This window comes from Neomonachus schauinslandi, chromosome 1 (genome assembly GCF_002201575.2).
Source record: "Neomonachus schauinslandi chromosome 1, ASM220157v2, whole genome shotgun sequence".
NCBI classification, from domain to species: Eukaryota; Metazoa; Chordata; class Mammalia; order Carnivora; family Phocidae; genus Neomonachus; species Neomonachus schauinslandi.
Genome location: NC_058403.1, coordinates 69401848 through 69419526, shown reverse-complemented (window position 1 = coordinate 69419526; position 17679 = coordinate 69401848). Strand labels below are relative to the sequence as shown.

The window sequence follows — 17679 nt, the reverse complement described above, 5'->3', positions numbered from 1 at the left end:
ATCCTCTTCTAATGTAAGTAACACACCTCCCATGACCTCAGAGCTTCCCACAACACCAACTTCAACAGGCATTACAGGTAGAGACACAAAACACATGACACAATCTGCAACGAGAAGTTTTACTCCAGTCACCTCAACAGTCGTGACAACTGAACTAGAGGGACCCTCACCAGCACACTCTCACTTCACTTCTGCTCTAGAGGTGACAGCATCATCTCAGCCCCACACCAGTCAGACCATGGAGACCAGCAGAAGATCACAAACCAGCACTGTCTTGCCAGTGACCACCTCAACTCCTTCATCCTCTGTAAGTGGATACACTCCTACGGACCACATTTCCCAGGACACAGCCACCTCTGGGGCAGCAAGCACTTCATCTCCTTCCCGTGTCAGCCATAAACCTTCCACAACATCAGAAATGCCCACATCATCGGTCTCCACAGGTGAGTTTTCATCCTCTTCTAGTGTAAGTAACACACCTCCCATGACCTCAGAGGTCCCCACAACACCAATTTTAGCAGACATTATAGGAGGTAACACAAATCACATGCCACAACCTGATCTTCGAAGGTTTATTCCAGTCACCTCAACAGTCTCCATGACAAGTGAAGTAGAGGAACCCTCACCAGCACAGTCTTCCTTCACTTCTGCTCCAGAGACAATAGCATTTTCTCAGGACCACAGCAGTCAGACCATGGAGACCAGCATAGAATTTCAAACCAGCACTCTGTCACCAATGATAACCTCTATTCCTTCTTCCTCCCTACGTGAACACAGTGCTACAGAGGGCATTTCCCAGGACACAGCCAGCTCCATGTCATCTTCCAGTGTGAGGCACAAACTTTCATCTGGGCCAGATCATGCATCCATCCACAGTCCATTCTTTCCCTGAGTCTACTTCCTTTGGGAATACGGACACAGTTCAGACCATATCAAATTTCTATAGTTCAACTAATAATTCTTCATTTTCTCAATCAGCCCCTGGCTTTGCAGTCACCGGGAGCTCCACCACCCTATTCACAGGTCCCTCTACTCCTCTGTCTATTACCAGCACTTTCCCACCATCCACAGCATCCCCAAGCTCCTCTGTAAAGACTCAGACATCAGGTATGTGGGGACTCCAGCATCTTGGTCTCTCAGGGTAGCCCCATTGGCTCAGTTCAGCCTAGAGCGGTGTTTGAGAGAGGATGGTAAGTTAGCATTACCAAGCTAGCATCGAGCGGAGGTCCACAAGAAGATGAAGTGAATGGGAATGAGGTGAGTGACGGGTCATCATTCCCTCTACCCCAGAAGACTGTTGCTTATGTGCAGGGAGCAGTTTGGGTGTGGCCAGAAGATAGACAAGAGAGTTTCTAGCTGTCTCCCCCAGCTCCTGAAGTCTGTGACTCTCTTTGATTCTGCTCCCTTCTGACTATAAGACCCACTCAAGTTTTCTCTCCCTGCATGCCCAGGAACAATCACAACCTCACTGAGGATAGGCAGCCAGAGAAGGACAACACCATCACTACCGTCAACAACCTCCCAGACCCGTACAACCTTGTCTCCTAGAACGTCCACAGGCGCACACTCAACAGCTGCTCCAGTCCCTATCAAGCCCGAGAAAGGTTAAGTAATTCTTTAGGTCTGGGGTCCCTCCACTCTGGGATGGAGAGTATTGAGCTAGATGTGGATGCCGTAGTTATGGCAGCTTGATTAGATCTACCAGTGAGGGCCCTTTTGGGTAGCTGGGGGAGCTTGTCCTCTGGATATCTCTACTGCCTCATCCGGGCCATGGCAAGTCCAGCTGCTCCCATATCCCCTTTAGAAGGGTGATGTAACTGAATACTCAGTCTTAGCCGGCTTGCTCATAGACTGCTCTCTTAGGTCGTAAGCTCTCACAGGGGACTATGAGACAGCATCAGAGTTGGGTGCTGAGGGCTGGCTTTGTACATGGCATTGGGCTAGGAGGTGGAGATAAGAAATGATCAAGGTGTTATTTAGTAGGACACAGATCTCCTGCCTTGATAGGTGCAATTAGAGGAATAAATGTAAGGTGTTAGGCATGCACAGTGGAAGGCCCCTAGGGGATGCAAGGTGTGCTCAAGGTGAAGAGGACCTTCCTGGAAAGAATGAATAGGAGCTAGGGAAGGGGAAGCATGCCAAGCAGGCAGGAGGACTTGAAGAGCAGGAATAAAGGTGTAGACATGAAAAGTAGTCCCAGTATTGCATGGGGAGGATATCCCCAAAGCACTTGAGGGTGCTGGAAACAAGGTGAAGAGTATTGAGAAATGAGGCTGTCATGTGAGGGAACCAGGAAGGACATGGTTAGATCTGTATTTATGAATGGTCCTGTCGGGTTTGGGGTTTTGGATGAATTTGCAGGAGGCCAGGAGAGCTGTATACAGACCGCTGTGGTATTCTAAGCAAACCAGGAGAGGGCTGCCAGGAAGGAAAGGAGGAGATCCATTTGAGAAATATTTAGGACAAGCTTTCTCGGACGAGAGCCCAGGGACTTCTAAGGGGTCCAAGGACAAATTCTGGGGGGTCCTCCAGTGTATCTAGAGGAATACCATCTTAGGAATCAAGTCTCATTCTATGAAATGGTATTTCAATTACTGATCTTCACAACATTGGAGCTTTGTCTTTGAACCCTTGAGAGAATTACGAGCATCATAACAGGTGCAGAATAACTTGTTGGTATTCTGACAGCAGGACCTGTTTTTCTTCAAAATGGTAAAGGATGAGAGTTCCCACTGAAGGGGTCAAAAATGAAGAGATGGGTTAAATGCAAGTGGAGAAGGGGACAGAGGAGTCCTTCAGGGCTCCCAGTTGGGTGGAGGAGCAGCTTGGGGGAAGCTCTCTGTCAGCCCTAAGGAAGTCAGGACCCGTGAGAATTTCCCGCCCTTTTCTGTACTGGCCCAGGTGTTTCCCTCTTTCCCTACGGGCCACGTGTTGGAGACCGGGAGTTCGTCAAGAGGACTGTGGACTTCACCTCGCCGCTCTTCAAGCCCCAGATTGGCTTCCCTCTTGGCTCCTCTCTCAGGGACTACCTCTATGTGAGTCCCCAGCTGCAGCCCAAAGGGCAGGACCCGTGACCTTCGATCCCCAGACTCTGCTTCTCTCTCCAGGGCTTGGAGATGGCCCTGTGACCATGACCGTGGCCCAGAGGAAGGGAGAATGGAACAAGCAACACTTGTTAGGCACCTACTGCCTCCCTGTCCCTGGCGCAGTTTGCATTTATGCTCTTTGATGCCAGGCCCCCCTACCCTCATGGACAAGAGTGTCTTTACCTCAGTAGAGAGGTTTGGGGACCCAGTAAGCTCTCCACTGTTTTCAGGGCCTTTTTATGGGTAGGAAGTTCTACTTGGGAAACCGCCTTCTAATGTTGTTTACATTTTCTATGAATATATCCTGGCTCGTCCTGGAGGAGAGTCGGAATGGCAGTCGTGGACCCTGCAGGCCTCAGTGGCGGGGGTGGGGGCTGGGGCAGGACACACTAAGATAGGGCAACACAGCGATGGGACTGAGGGTAGCAATCCTCTTAGCCCCTTCTGATGTGGAGGGAGCCTCAGGATGCCTCTGCGGGGACTCACCCAGAGGGCTCTGCTCTGTGACGGGCCTGTCTGTAGATGGGGTTGGCCGCTGAGGCAGGGCAAAACCTACCATGTCAGGAAGGACTTAAAAGAGAGGAGTGTCCCGCAGCTGAAGAGCATTTGTATGAGAACTATGTAAAAGGGGCTCTCCCAGCAGGCAGCGAGAGGAATGAGATAACCTTGCCGAAGTTGTTGACATCTCTACAGTTCTACCCAGAGAGGTCCTTGGGGGTCACACTTCTGAGGAGCTGGCCCAAGGCTGGGATGTTTTCTCCCTGCCTCCCTCCCTCCCTCCCTCCCTAAACACTAACCAGAAGAACCTTTGTGCCCAGTTCACAGATAATGGCCAGATCATTTTCCCGGAGTCCGAGTACCAGATTTTCTCCTACCCCAATCCCCCCGCTAGAGGCTTCACAGGCTCGGACTCTGTGGCCCTGGTGGCTCCATTCTGGGATGATGCTGATTTTTCCAGTGGCCAGGGAACCATATTTTACCAGGTGAGCCTTTCCGAGTCCAGCATTCAGGATTCCCCAGCAGCCAGCAAGAAGAGACAAAGGGCTATGTCGGGGGTGTGCAAGTGTTACTGCTGTCAGAGCCCGGGCTCCGTGTGGGCAGGGGGTGATGTTTAAATATGGGGGGGGTAGCAAACAGAGCAGGACGGTTACATAGACTCGGGAATACGCGTTCACAACCATGAGACCTGTGGTGGGACCCTCATTTCCTTGTCTTATTTGCCTTCCTTTCCTAGGAATATGAGACGCTTTATGATGAACACAACCAGCTACTGTGGCAGGTGGAGTCTTGGATTAAAAAGTTCACATACACCTGGAGCTACAAAGCTAGGTGGACCCTAAAGGTCACGTGGGTCAATGCCCCTGCCTATCCCGCCCGGTGGACCTTCGGGGTGAGTGGACCAATGGACAGCTCCCTGTGAACCATCTGGAAGTCAGACATCCTAGAGCCCTAGGCAGGGGTCACTCTTCTACCATGTGCTCTGACTCAGGGACAGATTGCAGGTTATAGCACCTCCTCACCCCGACCCTGTTTGCTGAGCACTCACCTAGTACTTATTGGGTTGAAACATAGGAAATGGAATTTTTTAAAGTCAAAAATGGCTGGCTGTTGGCAATTTTATATGGCTCAACCTGATATTATTAGCCACATTTTAGAGATGAGGAAGACGATGGTTAGAGAGGTTAAGCCAGCTGCTCAAGGTCACCCAGCTAGCAAATGACAAAGCCAGGCTTGGAACTGAGGCTTTCTGACTCCCACCTCTGGCTCTCAGCTGCAAAACCATCCAATGGCAATGGTCACCCCACACAGTGTCCTCAGTCTTCCCTCTGGGGACTCTTACAGCCCTTGTGTGTGGTCTAAAGCCACTTCTTCATTGGTTCAACAAGTTCATTGGTTACCTGCTTTGTACAAGCAGTGCTTGGCATCTGCGTTCAGAGAACCTCCAGTGTCACCTCTGTGGTCCATCCACAATATTCAGGTTGAGGGGACATTTGAACAATGTCCTTAAAAATATTCCCAAGGGAGCTGAATAGGCCTCTCTCGGCTCTCTGGGGTGGTGGCTAATCTTTCCAAGTCCTGAAGCTTTTTCACACAAACTCTCTTCTCACTGGGTCTGAAACCAGAGCCCTTTATCACCTCTCTCTGGACAGAAGTCACAAAGAAGGCAAAAGCACCAGGGTAGGTGCTTTGACCCCCAGGGTGAAAGCTGCCCTGCACAATCCCAAACTTGCTCTGGGGAAGCCAGGAAAAGATGATGTGGGTGTCTGGGCAGTGTGGTGAGGAGGGTGATGGGACATCAGAGAGGAGACCCCAGATCTCTCACAGGCAACCCTATGTTTGTTTCCAACCGACCTCCAGACCAACACCTACCAGGTCATCCTCTCCACAGACGGGAGCAGGTCCTATGCCCTGTTTCTTTACCAAAGTGGCGGTATGCAGTGGGATGTGACCCAGCGCCCAGGCAACCCGGTCCTCATGGGCTTCTCCAGGTAGGATGGGGACGGATGGTCAACACTGAGTAGATACTAGGAAGTGGTGCAGGGTGGGGTTTCTGCTGCACACCCACTCCCCCCCCCCCCCGCCCAGGACAGGGTATGAGTCCTTCCTGCTGATGTTTCTAACTCACACCAACTCCAGTTCCCACTTCTTGCTGTTTCAAATTAAAAGATGCCCATTCACCTGGCCATTCTGTCTCCCAACCTAATCCACATGCTTCATAATAACTCCCAGAGCTCTGACTTCTCTGATTTCTACTGACATTAGCCAACCTCTCTTGACCTCTCAAGTATCATAATAACAGCCAACATTTATTACACTAACTACTTAACTTGCATTATTTTATTTAATTATCACAACAACCCATGAAGGAGATACCCTTTACTACCCATTCTACAGACAAGAAAACTGAGGTAAAAATAGATCCGTAATTGCCCAAAGTCACAGAGATGGAAGTGGCAAAACAGGAACTTGCACCCAGATATTTGAGGCTGAAATCTGCCTTCCTGACTTCTGCTGAGCATTAGCCCCTCAACCAGGGGCACCAACAGCTTGTGTGGGGTCAGTGGGAAAGACAGAGAGTGGAGGGAGGGAGCCGCAGACGGGGCCGTGGATTCCTGTGTGTGAAGGTGACTCAGTCTCTGACAAACAGTTCTCAACCACAGTATTTCCAGATGCTGGTGTGTGTAATCAGTTGCGAAGGTCACGTGTAATTTGTTACTGGTCATTGCTATAAATTCTCTTAGATGGTGTTCAGGGTTGCCCCTATAATTCCATTGCTTTCCCTTGCTTTTTGATGTGCTGTGAAAGAGAAAGGAGTGGAATTATCCAACTAGCTAGAAATTTCCCACGCTCCTGAGTAGCCTTCGGAAGGTGTCACACCTGTGTGCCTTGCCTATCCTGTGGCAGAGAGGAGGAAAGGTCAGGAGTCACTGCTCAGAGGCACATACCAGATTTCCCTTTTCCTGGAGCAGCGCCATGAACCTCAACACCGAGGGGTATGCACCCATTGTATCAGGTCCTCACTCAGTTCTGAGGGGTCTGCAAATGTTACTGCATTTAATCCCCACCACACTGTGAGGCGGGTGCTACTGTTGTCTCTTTTCTACCGTTGTGAAAACTGAGAACCAAAGAGATGAAGCAGTTTGCTCATGGCTACTGTGCTACTCAGTGCTGGAATCAGGCATGGAATCCATGCCCGTCTAAGTGCACAGACTGGCTCTTAGCATCACGACATACGGTCCCCTACCCAGCCCTCTGTCCAATCCCCTGTTGAAGGGAAACTCATCAGAAGGAGGCCTGAACTCTGTCGTGTCCGCACTCCTGTCTCATGACCAGCTTCTTGCAGTTAGCGGTCAGATGTAGAATAAATCAGAGCTTTCCCACCCTTTGCCCCCATCTCTGCCCTCTCCTGCTGGCTGCTGGGAGTCAGAGATGCTGGCTGGCTGATGAACTGACTACGTAACTGACTGTGATCTGATGACTACCGGGACTGAGTGACTGTCTGTCCAACTGGCTGGATGAATGTATAACTCGCCGACTGAGCGGAAAGATTCCGTGTGCGACAGGCGTGCGATTCTTTCCTTTGCCCGCAGTGGAGATGGGCATTTTGAAAACAGCCCACTGACATCCCAGCCAATGTGGCAGAAGTATCTACCGGACCAATTCCTGAATTCCAACTCAGGTAAAAGCGCCACCTCTTCGCACGTGAGCTGGACTCAAATCCTCTCTGTCCTCAACTCCATGAGCCATGAGAGTCCTAGCGAGGCAGCTCTCTAGCATCTCCACCACCCCAGAGGGTGTCCCTGCACAGTCTGACCCCCAGGTGTAACCAGGACTTGGCACTACCCGGGTGCATCTGGTATCTTCTGCACCCTCACGCAGTACAGTCCCAGCTGGGGCTATCTCTCCTCCCTGGGATGAGCCAAGCCCAGGTCTCTCGGTGGGGGCCCAGATCCTGGAAGTGAGGACAGGACTATGGCAGGAGGTAGGAGGATATGAATGGGCAGTTAGGATAGTACTCCAGGTGTCCTGTCCCAGAGCTGGAATGAGAACCCTGATGAGATCCCCGAAAGGAATCTACCAAGGGGAGGTCCAGAAGTCTGACATTCAGCCAATCATCATTTATTGAGCATCTGCTGTGTGCTAAGAGCCAGAAATATGAAGGGGGGGGGGGAAAGGAAAAAGACTAACTATATTTGCTCTCAAATAGCTCTCACTCTGTTAAGAAGGCCAGTGCTTCAGTATCAGGAGACCCCATGGGACATGACTCAATCTATTGTCCACAGGCCCAACAGGACAGAAATTATAGTTCCCAAAATGTGAATAGAATGAAGGACAGTTTAGCATTAGAAATCAGCCATGTAGATTGTGAAATGTAAATCGACTTCTGTTTGCTCCGTGACAAGAACCTTTGGCAAATAGAAGCTAAGTCAAATCATGGGTGCCATCTTGTGGAGAGAACTGCCCTGTCAGATTCGGGGCCTTCTGTCAAGATGCATCTGCTTGTGACCTAGGGGGCACAATATGATAGTGTGTGTGTGTGTGTGTGTGTGCGTTTTGGGGAAGAAGATCTGATTTGTTTCCCATGATATCAGGCCATTGTAGAGAAGATATGTGAACAGATAATCATAAACAATAATTATTTTTTCAAAACCTTAACAAATTATAGTTATCTTGATAATTTCTTCTTTTGTGTGGAAACAGGGCCAAAATCTAATACGTTATGTCCTGTTGTGTCTTTTTGGACTCTGGAGCCCCCTTCTCACTCCTGGCTGTTGGGGTGGGCAGTATGTAACTTAGAGTTAAAAGTCAATTTCAATTCAAACCCCCATCAGGGTTTCTTCTCCCAGTTACTTCTTCCTTCCAAGGATGGCCTCCGGGCACAGAGGACGCTTCCTCAGCCTCACAGCGCTGGAGCAAGCCCCCAGCTGGCTTCTGGGCACTGGCCTCTGTCCTGGCTACTTTGGCCACTGACACATCTGTGCGGGGGGAGGGGGAGGGTCAGGGATGAAAGCCAAGTGTCTGAGCTGGTGGCTGGTGGCATCCCTTAGTGAGGTAGAGGATGCACGAGGAAGAACAGGTTTGGGGAGATTGGAAGGTACTGGAGTTTAATGTGGCAGATGGGAGGGTGGAGGATCGATGGACTGAAGCTCAGGGCTAGGGTCAGGCTCTGAGTGGGTGCGGGTGAGGCCTCTCTGCCCAGCACTTGTCCCAGGGTTTCCCCATAAGATCCAAGCTTTAAGGGCCTCTGGAGGCCACATAAAAGGGGCCAGTCCGAACTGGGTCCCATCCCTGGAGTTGCCGTCCAGAGTGGGGGAGGTGGCATACAGAAGGTGCATTTATGGGTTGGGTTGCTAAAGCAGAGTTTGTGGCCCTGGGCCCTGGGATAACCCCTTCTTCCTTTGCTCCTCTAGGCCTCCGGGGCCTGCAGGTCTATAGCCTACACAGGGAAGAAAGGCCCAACTACCGTCTCCGGTGCCTGCAGTGGTTGAAGAGACAGCCTCAGTGGCCCACATGGGGCTGGAACCAGATCGCCTGCCCTTGCTCCTGGCAGCAGGGACTATGGGACTTACGATTCCAGCCCATCAGTATGGGTATCACCTCCCTCCTGTCTCTTGGGGCTTCCCCACTGTGCCCCATAAGCCCGCCCGCCCACCCTTTGCTCACACCCGCCCCCTCCCCTCCCCGGTAGCCCCCCGCCCCCCCCCCCCAAAAACCCCGCCCCTTCCCCCCCCCCCCCCCGCCCCCCCAGGCCTCAGGGCCTGAGTACGTCTGTCCTTGTCGCAGGCTGGTGGGGCCTTGGTAGCAAGCAGCTGTGCAGCTTCTCCTCCTGGCGTGGGGGCGTGTGTTGCAGCTACGGGCCCTGGGGCGAGCTTCTCCAAGGTTGGAGAGTGCATGCTCCTTGGCAGTTCGGTATGTGTGTCCCTGTCCGCAGAGGTCTCACCCCCACCTTCTCTGGAGCTCCCTCTACTCTTCTCTGTCAGAGGCCAGGCCTGGGCTCCAAGCCAAGCAGTGGGACCCGAAGAAAGAAGCCCTTTTGTCCCCATTCCCTCCCAGCAGCCTCCCCTCTCTGGCCATTAATTTCCTGACCCTGGGGTGCCTGGGTGGCTCAGTTGTTAGGCGTCTGCCTTCGGCTCGGGTCATGATCCCAGGGTCCTGGGGTCGAGCCCCGCGTCGGGCTCCCTGCTCAGTGGAGAGTCTGCTTCTCCCTCTCCCTCTGCCTTCCTCTCTGCCTGCTTGTGCTCTCTCTCTATCTCTCTGTCAAATAAATAAATAAAATCTTAAAAAAAAATTTCCTGACCCTGTACCTTTGGGAAGCTTCCAACATCCCTTCCGGCTGCCATCCCGGGGATTTATGATCCAGTGCCTCTTGCCCCATCTTTACTCGGCCCCATAGCCCCAGACAAGAGTGGGGGCATCTTTCCAGGGAAGGAGGGGGGACCGAGTCTGTCCCTGTCCCTCTGAACTCAGATTAGCTGGCTGTCCTCTCCCGCAGAGACCCTCCAGAGGAGCTAGAGGGCGCAGGGTTTGGGGACCAGGGTAATGTGCGTCCTCCCTCCACCCCCTGCCACCCCACTACTCCGGACAATCACAGCAGCCTCCAAGGTTCCCCAGACCAGCATCCCCGCTCCCGCACTTTGAGAGCAGGGGGACTCAGCCCCACGCTTCAGGCAAGAAAGCGGTTGGGCCACAGCCATGAGCCCGGGGGGCTTGCTGCGCACAGCTGCAGCAAGCCTGCCGAGGGAGACAGTGACCGGTCAATGGCCTGAGGCCACGGAGCAGGGCAGGGTCTGCCCCGAGGTGTGCCCGATTTCCAAACCATGCCCTTGCTCCCCGTGTCATCCTGCCCCACCAAACCTTCCGGCCGGGCTCTGCAGGTCCCCGCTCTCCCTGCAACGTGCCGCTCTTCTCCACAGACCAGGAACTAGAGCCGCAGAGCTGGTGCTGCCGCTGGAACGACCAGCCATCCTTCTGTGCCCTCTACCAGCAAAGGCAGCCACGCATCGGCTGTGCCGGGTATCGGCCCCCACGCCCCGGTGAGGCTGCTGGGGCCCTGCGGGGCTGAGGCGGAGCAGCTGGGGAGGGATAGCGAGCTTCCTGGGGCAGGGCTGTGACCACGTCCGGGAGATGGTCCGGTGTGCGGCTGATGGCTTTTTACATGGCACTGGGGAGGGGGTGGGAGGGCGGAGATAATGATGTGAATTTGGGCGGGGGCACAAAAGTGCAAGAGGGCCTCAGGGGATGGTTCTATATTCCCTGAACGTCTCCCAGCCTTGAGTTGGCCTCGAGGGGATGGGGGATCTCAAATCCTTCCCTGGTCTGCCATGCCATGTGATCTCTCCTTCTTTCCAGCCTGGATGTTTGGGGACCCCCACATCACCACCTTGGATGGTGCCAGTTTCACCTTCAACGGGCTGGGGGACTTCCAGCTCGTCCGGGCCTGGGACGGAAACTCCTCGTTCCTGCTGCAGGGTCGCACCGCCCAGACCGGCTCGGCCCAGGCCACAAACTTCATTGCCTTTGCGGCTAAATATGACACCAGCCGCCTGAGCCCCATCACAGTGAGTGAGGCAGGGCCCTCAAGGAGAGAAAGAAGGAGGAAGAGAATGGGGCAGCAGGGAGGGAGGACACATCCGGCCAGTGTAGTGGTTCGAGAGTCAACCCTAGAGACAGTGGGATTCAGGTCAGGGCTCCATCAGCCTTGTGATCCTGAAGAGACGACTGAGATTCCAGTGCCTCAGTTTTCTTACAGTAAAATTAGGATAGTAATATTACCTACCTCACAGGGCCGTTGTGAGATTTAAATGAGATCATCTGAGAAATGTGCCTAGCTCCAGCCTGGCCCCTGCTGAGCACTCTAAAGCCCTTAGCTAGCACAACCACATCATCACCCCCCTCCCCTTCCTCCCCCAACCCCCGCCCCCCCCCCCCGCCCCCCCCCCGCCCCCGACTGCCGGGGCTCAGGTGCAAACTCTCTGCAGCCTCCTTTCCTTTCTCAGCCTCTGGGCCCACCCGCAGGTCAGGCTTAGACCTCCTCCAATTCCCTTCCAGGTCCGATGGCTCCTTGAGCCCAATGACACAATCCATGTGCAGGTCAATAACCAGACTGTGACATTTGAGACTAACCGTGAAGACCCGGAAGGTAGGCTGGGGATAGCCGTCAGCCACCTTCTCCCGCTTCCCTGGGTCAGGGTTCAGCGGGGCGCCCAGCGCCTGGGAGTCAGGCGGAGGCAGCAGCACGGGGGGTGGAGGGGGGCATCGGCACCCTTGCTTCACCCCCTCTTCTTTCAGCAGCTGGGCCTGAGCAGCTTCTTCACCCAGGACCAGGCATTAGGCTTCCCCTCCTCACTTCTCTCCTTCCTCCAGGGCAGTGATAGCCTCGCCCCAGTCTCCAGTCCCCAGGAAGGAGGGGGTGTCCTGTGAGTTTGGCTTTGGGACACTGGAGAAGGCACCCCCAGGCCACCCCAGAGCTGCTCTCAAAGTCTCCCCTCTGCACCTTGACCCTTCACTACTGCCGAGTCTTGGACCCACAGGGTTCCGATGCTGGTTTCTTCCTCCTCTGTCTCCCAACCTTCCAGGCCTGGAGATATTCAACACCACCGGCATTATCATGACCCGCAATGGCTCCCTGGTGTCAGCCACCTTCGATGGGACCGTGACCATCTCAGTGACCGCCCTCGCCAACATCCTCCACACCTCCTGCAGCCTCCCAGAGGAGTATCGAAACCGCACAGAAGGCCTCCTGGGTGAGAAGCAGACAGGACTCTGCGTCTGAGGCAGCGGCAACCACAAGAGCTCGAGCCCCAGACCACAGGCAGCTCCCCGTCCAGTTGGCCTGTGGGCGTCCCAGGCTGAGCTTCCCTTCCTCGGCCCCCTGGGAACAGAACCCCGAGGGCGCGGAGAGGTGGGGCTTGACGAGGACCTCTTCAGCTTCCTTGAGCCTCACTTCTTGTCATCCTAAGGCTCCAGTTCCAGGGCAGCCCAGGGGGCTTTGAGGATGGGCTCTTGGGAGGGTAGAGTCAGCAGCTGCTCTTCCCCTCCCTCCAGCCCCCACTCCCCCTCCCTTCTTCCTCCATTTCCCCCTTCATTTTCCCCTCCTCCATCCCTGAGACAGAGGGGCAGGCTATGAGGTGTGGTCCTCCTGCCTCCCCCGGGGAAGGACTGAACCGAGAACAGATGTGACGGGAAGAGGTTTCCCAGGCCCCCTCGTCCCCCTCACACCTTGAGCGTGCCCCACTGGATGCTCCCCAGGGAAGGGGAGAGCCACAGTTCCAGGGTGGCCGACCTCCTACTCTGTCCCTCAGGAGTCTGGAATGACAATCCAGATGACGACTTCAGGATGCCCAATGGCTCCACCATTCCCAGCAATAGCACTGAGGAGACGCTTTTTCAATATGGAATGACCTGTAAGTCTGGGCCTCAGAGTCCTCAGGGTAGACTCGGCCGGGCCGGGGTGAAGGAAGCATTGTCTCCCTCGGCCTATGGGAGCCAGACCTCCATCCTTTGTGAGCGAGAGGTGGAAAGGCTGGGAGGACATGCTGAGGATTCAGGTGTCACCCCAGATTTGTCCCCTCCACCCCCATCCTGGAAGATGAAGATGAGGGAAGTGGTGGCCCTCACTCACTAGAGGAGGGATTTCCAGCCTCAAAAGCCGGAAGTCACTCCATCCCTCCACATCTCCCTCCCTCGCCCCAAGGCATATAAAGTGAGGGTAAGGGGTGGACAGGGCAGAAGTATAGCTGGAGACCCATCCCTGGTACCACCTCCATGGCCTTCCTTGTGTTATAGGGGAAATCAATGATACAAGACTCCTTGGCAAGAGAGATGACCATCTGCCTTCCAACTTCACCCCTATCTTCCTTTCCCAACTGCAAAAGAAAACCTCGGATAAAGAGCTGGTCACCGAGTGTAACGGAGACAAACAGTGCATCTATGACAGCCTGGCCACACAAAACACAGGCATTGGCCTGAGCACTAAGATGCTCTTCAGAAGACACCAGCAGATGAACGCCACCCTCAGTAAGAGGCACAAAGAGCAGGGAGGCGTTTGCAGAGTCAGGTGGCAGATGAGGAGCACCCCCCTTTCATGACGTTCCTTTAAGCTGCACATTTAAAAAATTTAACAGTATCTTTTGCTCATGTTATTCCTCCATGACTCCCCAGCTCACTCTGTGATGCCCTTTCTAGCCTGATCCCAGTACCTTTCAAACTCTTCCTCTGCTTCTCCCCGCCCTGCTCCCTCCACTCCAGCTCCACTGGCTTCTCTGTGTTCTTCAGACATACCAGGCTCACTCCCAACTCCAGACTCCACACGTGCTGTTCTCTGTCCGACTCCCTTCCCCCAGACAGCCCCACGCTCACCGCTCACCTCCTTCAAGGCTCTACGCAAATAGAGTCGCCTTCACAGTAATGCCTTTCTTGGCTCTCCTGTCTAAAATTTCACATTTACCCATACTTCCTATTCGCCTTCCCTGCTTGGTTTCTTCTCCTTAGCACTTAGATCTAGCATATTTTCTAATTTTCATAGGTATCTTTTTTTATTATTTGTTTACTGCCTCACTACCCAGAACAGTGCCAGCCATATGGTAGGGGCTCAATAAATGTGTTAAGTGACTGAATGAATGAATGAACAATGAAATGGAAATAGCATTTCCACTGCATCGCTCTATTTCCTGACAAATGCAATGCCCATCTGGAGATGAGCCTCACGGTTTCCAGCCCTCTTCCAGAAGTAAAACTCGGTGACAGTCTGAACAACCCTGTCCTCTGATTCACGTTGTACCATGCCGAGCATAGCACTCTGATCAGGAAAGAACTTGACCTGAATCCTGTCTGGGGGGAAGATAAAGAGAAGCTAAGGATTTGGCCAGGTGGGCAATAGAACCCCAACCTGCTCTATAGAGATCTGAAAGCAGGTATACACAGAATAATTCTGGCTTCCAGAGGTGGGTCACAGCCCTGAGAATGCCTCACATAAACCAGAGGACTAGACAAAGAGAGAGGAGGCCCGTGAGGCCAGAAACTGTCTTGCTCCAAACCCCGAATCCCCTCTTTGTGTTTCAGATAAGTACCCACCATCCATCGACGGTCAGCGTGTGTTGGAAGCCTACGTGGGGCAGACCAAGCGGATTCAGTACACCAGCCACTCTGCGAAGGTCACATTCACTCTGAAGAACAACGGCACTGACTTCAGGCTCTTTGGTAAGAGTACTTGGCTGCAGGTGGAAGGGATGAGGTCAGAGTCAAGCTTTAAGTAATTTTGCATCATTATACGCTGGGCTACTTCATGTTACTTTTCCATCAGAATATCCAGGACCAGCATTTCTTAGAATGATCTGTATGATTCAGATAGGTGCCCCCAGTGAATTGCAGTGATGGCCTCATGGCAATCTGGCCAGCTAGCTTCACTGACTTGGGGCCCATAAAGTGATTCAAAGGTCATTTCACCTCAAATCCAATAACATGCAATCATCTTAAACCAGCTTTATGCAATCACCAAATTATTAGAATAAAGTAAAACAACTAAAACAATACTAATCTAAAGCATTTTCAAATCTCTTAAAAGAAGGATATAATGTGGAACAGGATTTAAAGATACAAATACCTTCATTTGGTATGTTTCTCATTATTTTTATGTCGGCCAACCATGTTTGCCTAACTTTGTCTCTCCTTGTTGCTTTTCTGGGCTGGGATCAAGCAAAGCCTCATCTCTCCCTGTCAGTAATGATGTGGCAACCCCCAGTCCTAGAACCGTGATCTGGGTCAAAAAGTCAAAGCTCACAGGATGCAACTTGCCTTCTGTGGCCAGCACCAATTATGCTAGTAACTGATCTTTGCTAAACCAAAGCCATTAGGGACTTTATTTTAAGCTCAGAGCACCTCTCTCTGCCTCATTTTCTTTCTCTGTGCATAAGAAGGAACTTCTTTGTGTGTACCCTTCGGCTCCATGTCCCAGGTGCTAGCCAATGGCATCAGGAGATTTTTCTCCTCCCCTGGGCTCCTCTCCTGAAGAGGGATAGCCTGGAAGTTACTCTCATCTGTCCCCTACTATCAACAACTCTCAACCTGCTATGTTAAGGAGACTTGCTTATTTTCTTGGACACTGTAAGACAGGTTTGGATCAGAAGAGTCCTTGCTGATACGTAACAATGTTTTCACTGTAGTCTGGTGTCTGAAGTTCAAAGGTCCACAAAGTGAGAGGGGTGGGCAAGAAATCAGGGCAAGGCACGGAGCTGCTGTGAGGGGAAGCCAGTTTCGTCTGCAGTGTAGCCTGGGGAAGCATCCAGAAGATCCTGGCCTTATGACCTTATTCTCTGTCCCTCCTGGCTGTCCCATCCTGGTGCAGGTGCAGGCAGGGTTGCCCTTTGGGGTCTCTTCAGGGGGCAACTGCCTTCCCCTCTGTAGAGTTCCACCGTACAATCACTTAGTGGGGCTCATGCTGCCTCCAGCTTGGGGTGTGACCGGGATCATTCCAGGAAACCAGCCAAGCTCAAGGAAATGCCTGATGACGTTTGAGGGGTGGTCTGAGAGAGGTGCAGGAAGGCCAATATCAGCACTCTGGGTGTTAGATGCCAGGATGTGTCAGACTGCACAACAGTCAAGGCTCCCAGCTCTCCATGGTCTGTTTTTTTTTTTTTGCGAGAGAGAGAATGAGAGACAGAGAGCGTGAGAGGGGGGAGGGTCAGAGGGAGAAGCAGACCCCCCGCCGAGCAGGGAGCCCGATGCGGGACTCGATCCCGGGACTCCAGGATCATGACCTGAGCCGAAGGCAGTCGCCCAACCAACTGAGCCACCCAGGGGCCCCTCTCCATGGTCTTTTCTTCCCTGGGGCAGAGAATGGGACATTGCTATGGACACCAAAATCGTTGGAACCATTCGCTCTGGAGATTCTAGCAAGAAATGTCGAAGACAACCTGTCATCTGTACTCCAGCCAAAGACGGTGGTGTGTGCTTGCAGGGAAGAGAGCCAGTGTTTATACAATCAGACCAGCTGGGTGGGCAACTCCACCCTGGAGGTGAGTGCTGGGAGGAGGGTGGGTGGGAGGTTTCCTTGTTTTTTGTTTTTTTTTTTAAAGATTTTATTTATTTATTTGAGAGAGAGAGAGAGAGAGAAAGCAAGTAGGGGGAGGAGCAGAAGGAGAGGGAGAGAATCTCAAGCAGACTCCCCGCTGAGCAGGGAGCCCAACGGGGGCCTCGGTCTCACCACCCTGAGATCATGACCTGAGCCAAAACCAAGAGTCAGGTACTTAACCAACTGAGCCACCCAGGTGCCACCCCCCCACCCCCCACCCAGCTCCATGGTTCTAGAACGAGGCATGGAGAGATGTGGGCAGGAAGGCATCCTTGTGGTCCCTAGGCATGAGCCTACACAGATCACAGGCTCCCTGCTCCCTCCTCCTTGGTCCCAGGGAGGTGATTTGCGGCTTCTGTGCCTTGCTCAGACACAGGAAGCCTAAGTTCCCATCTGCCCAGAAGCACCACGCAGCCATTTCTCTCTAGGGTCTCATCATTGTGGTGTTGGGAAGAGAAGGGCAGGTCCCCTATGACCTTGACACTCCCAAACCCTTTTGTTATCTCCTCTACTGTCGCCTTCCAGCTAAAAGAAGGGTCTCTTTATTTTGGAGAAAATCTTTGCTCCTGCAAGTTTTAACCAAGATAGTTGGTCTTAGTCTATGAATCTTGCCCCATTTCTTTTTTAAAAATTTTGTTTTGTTTTTGTTTTATTTTGTTTTGGTTGTAAAGCAGGAGCCATAAAGGAAAGTGTTTGGCTGGCAATACCCCAGCACCCCCTTCACCCCTCACACGCACCCTTCTCCCGAAGCATGAACAAAGGATTCATACTTGAAAGGGGTAGTGGTAGAGGAGCCCAGGGGGTAGAAGACAGAAAAAAGATACTAACTGGGAGAAACAGAGATTAAAATCAATATATTATTTTAGGTATCCCAAAATATCCAGTCTTGGAAGTAGAAAGTGTTGGAGGGGATTCATTTTAGGGAGATTTCCAGAGTCATCTCCATAGGCGTGTCAGAATAGAGAGACCAGAGGGCTGGACGAGGTTTGGGGAATCAGTACCTCCCTGTGCCATTTTTCTGGT

At 52.7% G+C, this 17679-nt stretch overlaps 1 protein-coding gene across 1 annotated transcript in view; it reads left to right on the top strand.

Annotated features, from left to right (window-relative positions):
- MUC4 (mucin 4, cell surface associated) overlaps nt 1-17679 on the top strand; it is a 45911-nt gene that overhangs the window by 21380 nt on the left and 6852 nt on the right. Inside the window, exons 2-16 of the mRNA XM_021692654.1 lie at nt 2902-3035; nt 3905-4069; nt 4321-4476; nt 5445-5575; nt 7178-7266; nt 8999-9178; nt 9372-9497; nt 10502-10621; nt 10938-11146; nt 11637-11727; nt 12164-12331; nt 12890-12991; nt 13374-13604; nt 14649-14786; nt 16419-16600. Of these exons, the coding sequence (XP_021548329.1) occupies nt 2902-3035; nt 3905-4069; nt 4321-4476; nt 5445-5575; nt 7178-7266; nt 8999-9178; nt 9372-9497; nt 10502-10621; nt 10938-11146; nt 11637-11727; nt 12164-12331; nt 12890-12991; nt 13374-13604; nt 14649-14786; nt 16419-16600 (2222 nt within the window). The remainder of the gene's footprint in view (nt 1-2901; nt 3036-3904; nt 4070-4320; nt 4477-5444; nt 5576-7177; nt 7267-8998; nt 9179-9371; nt 9498-10501; nt 10622-10937; nt 11147-11636; nt 11728-12163; nt 12332-12889; nt 12992-13373; nt 13605-14648; nt 14787-16418; nt 16601-17679) is intronic.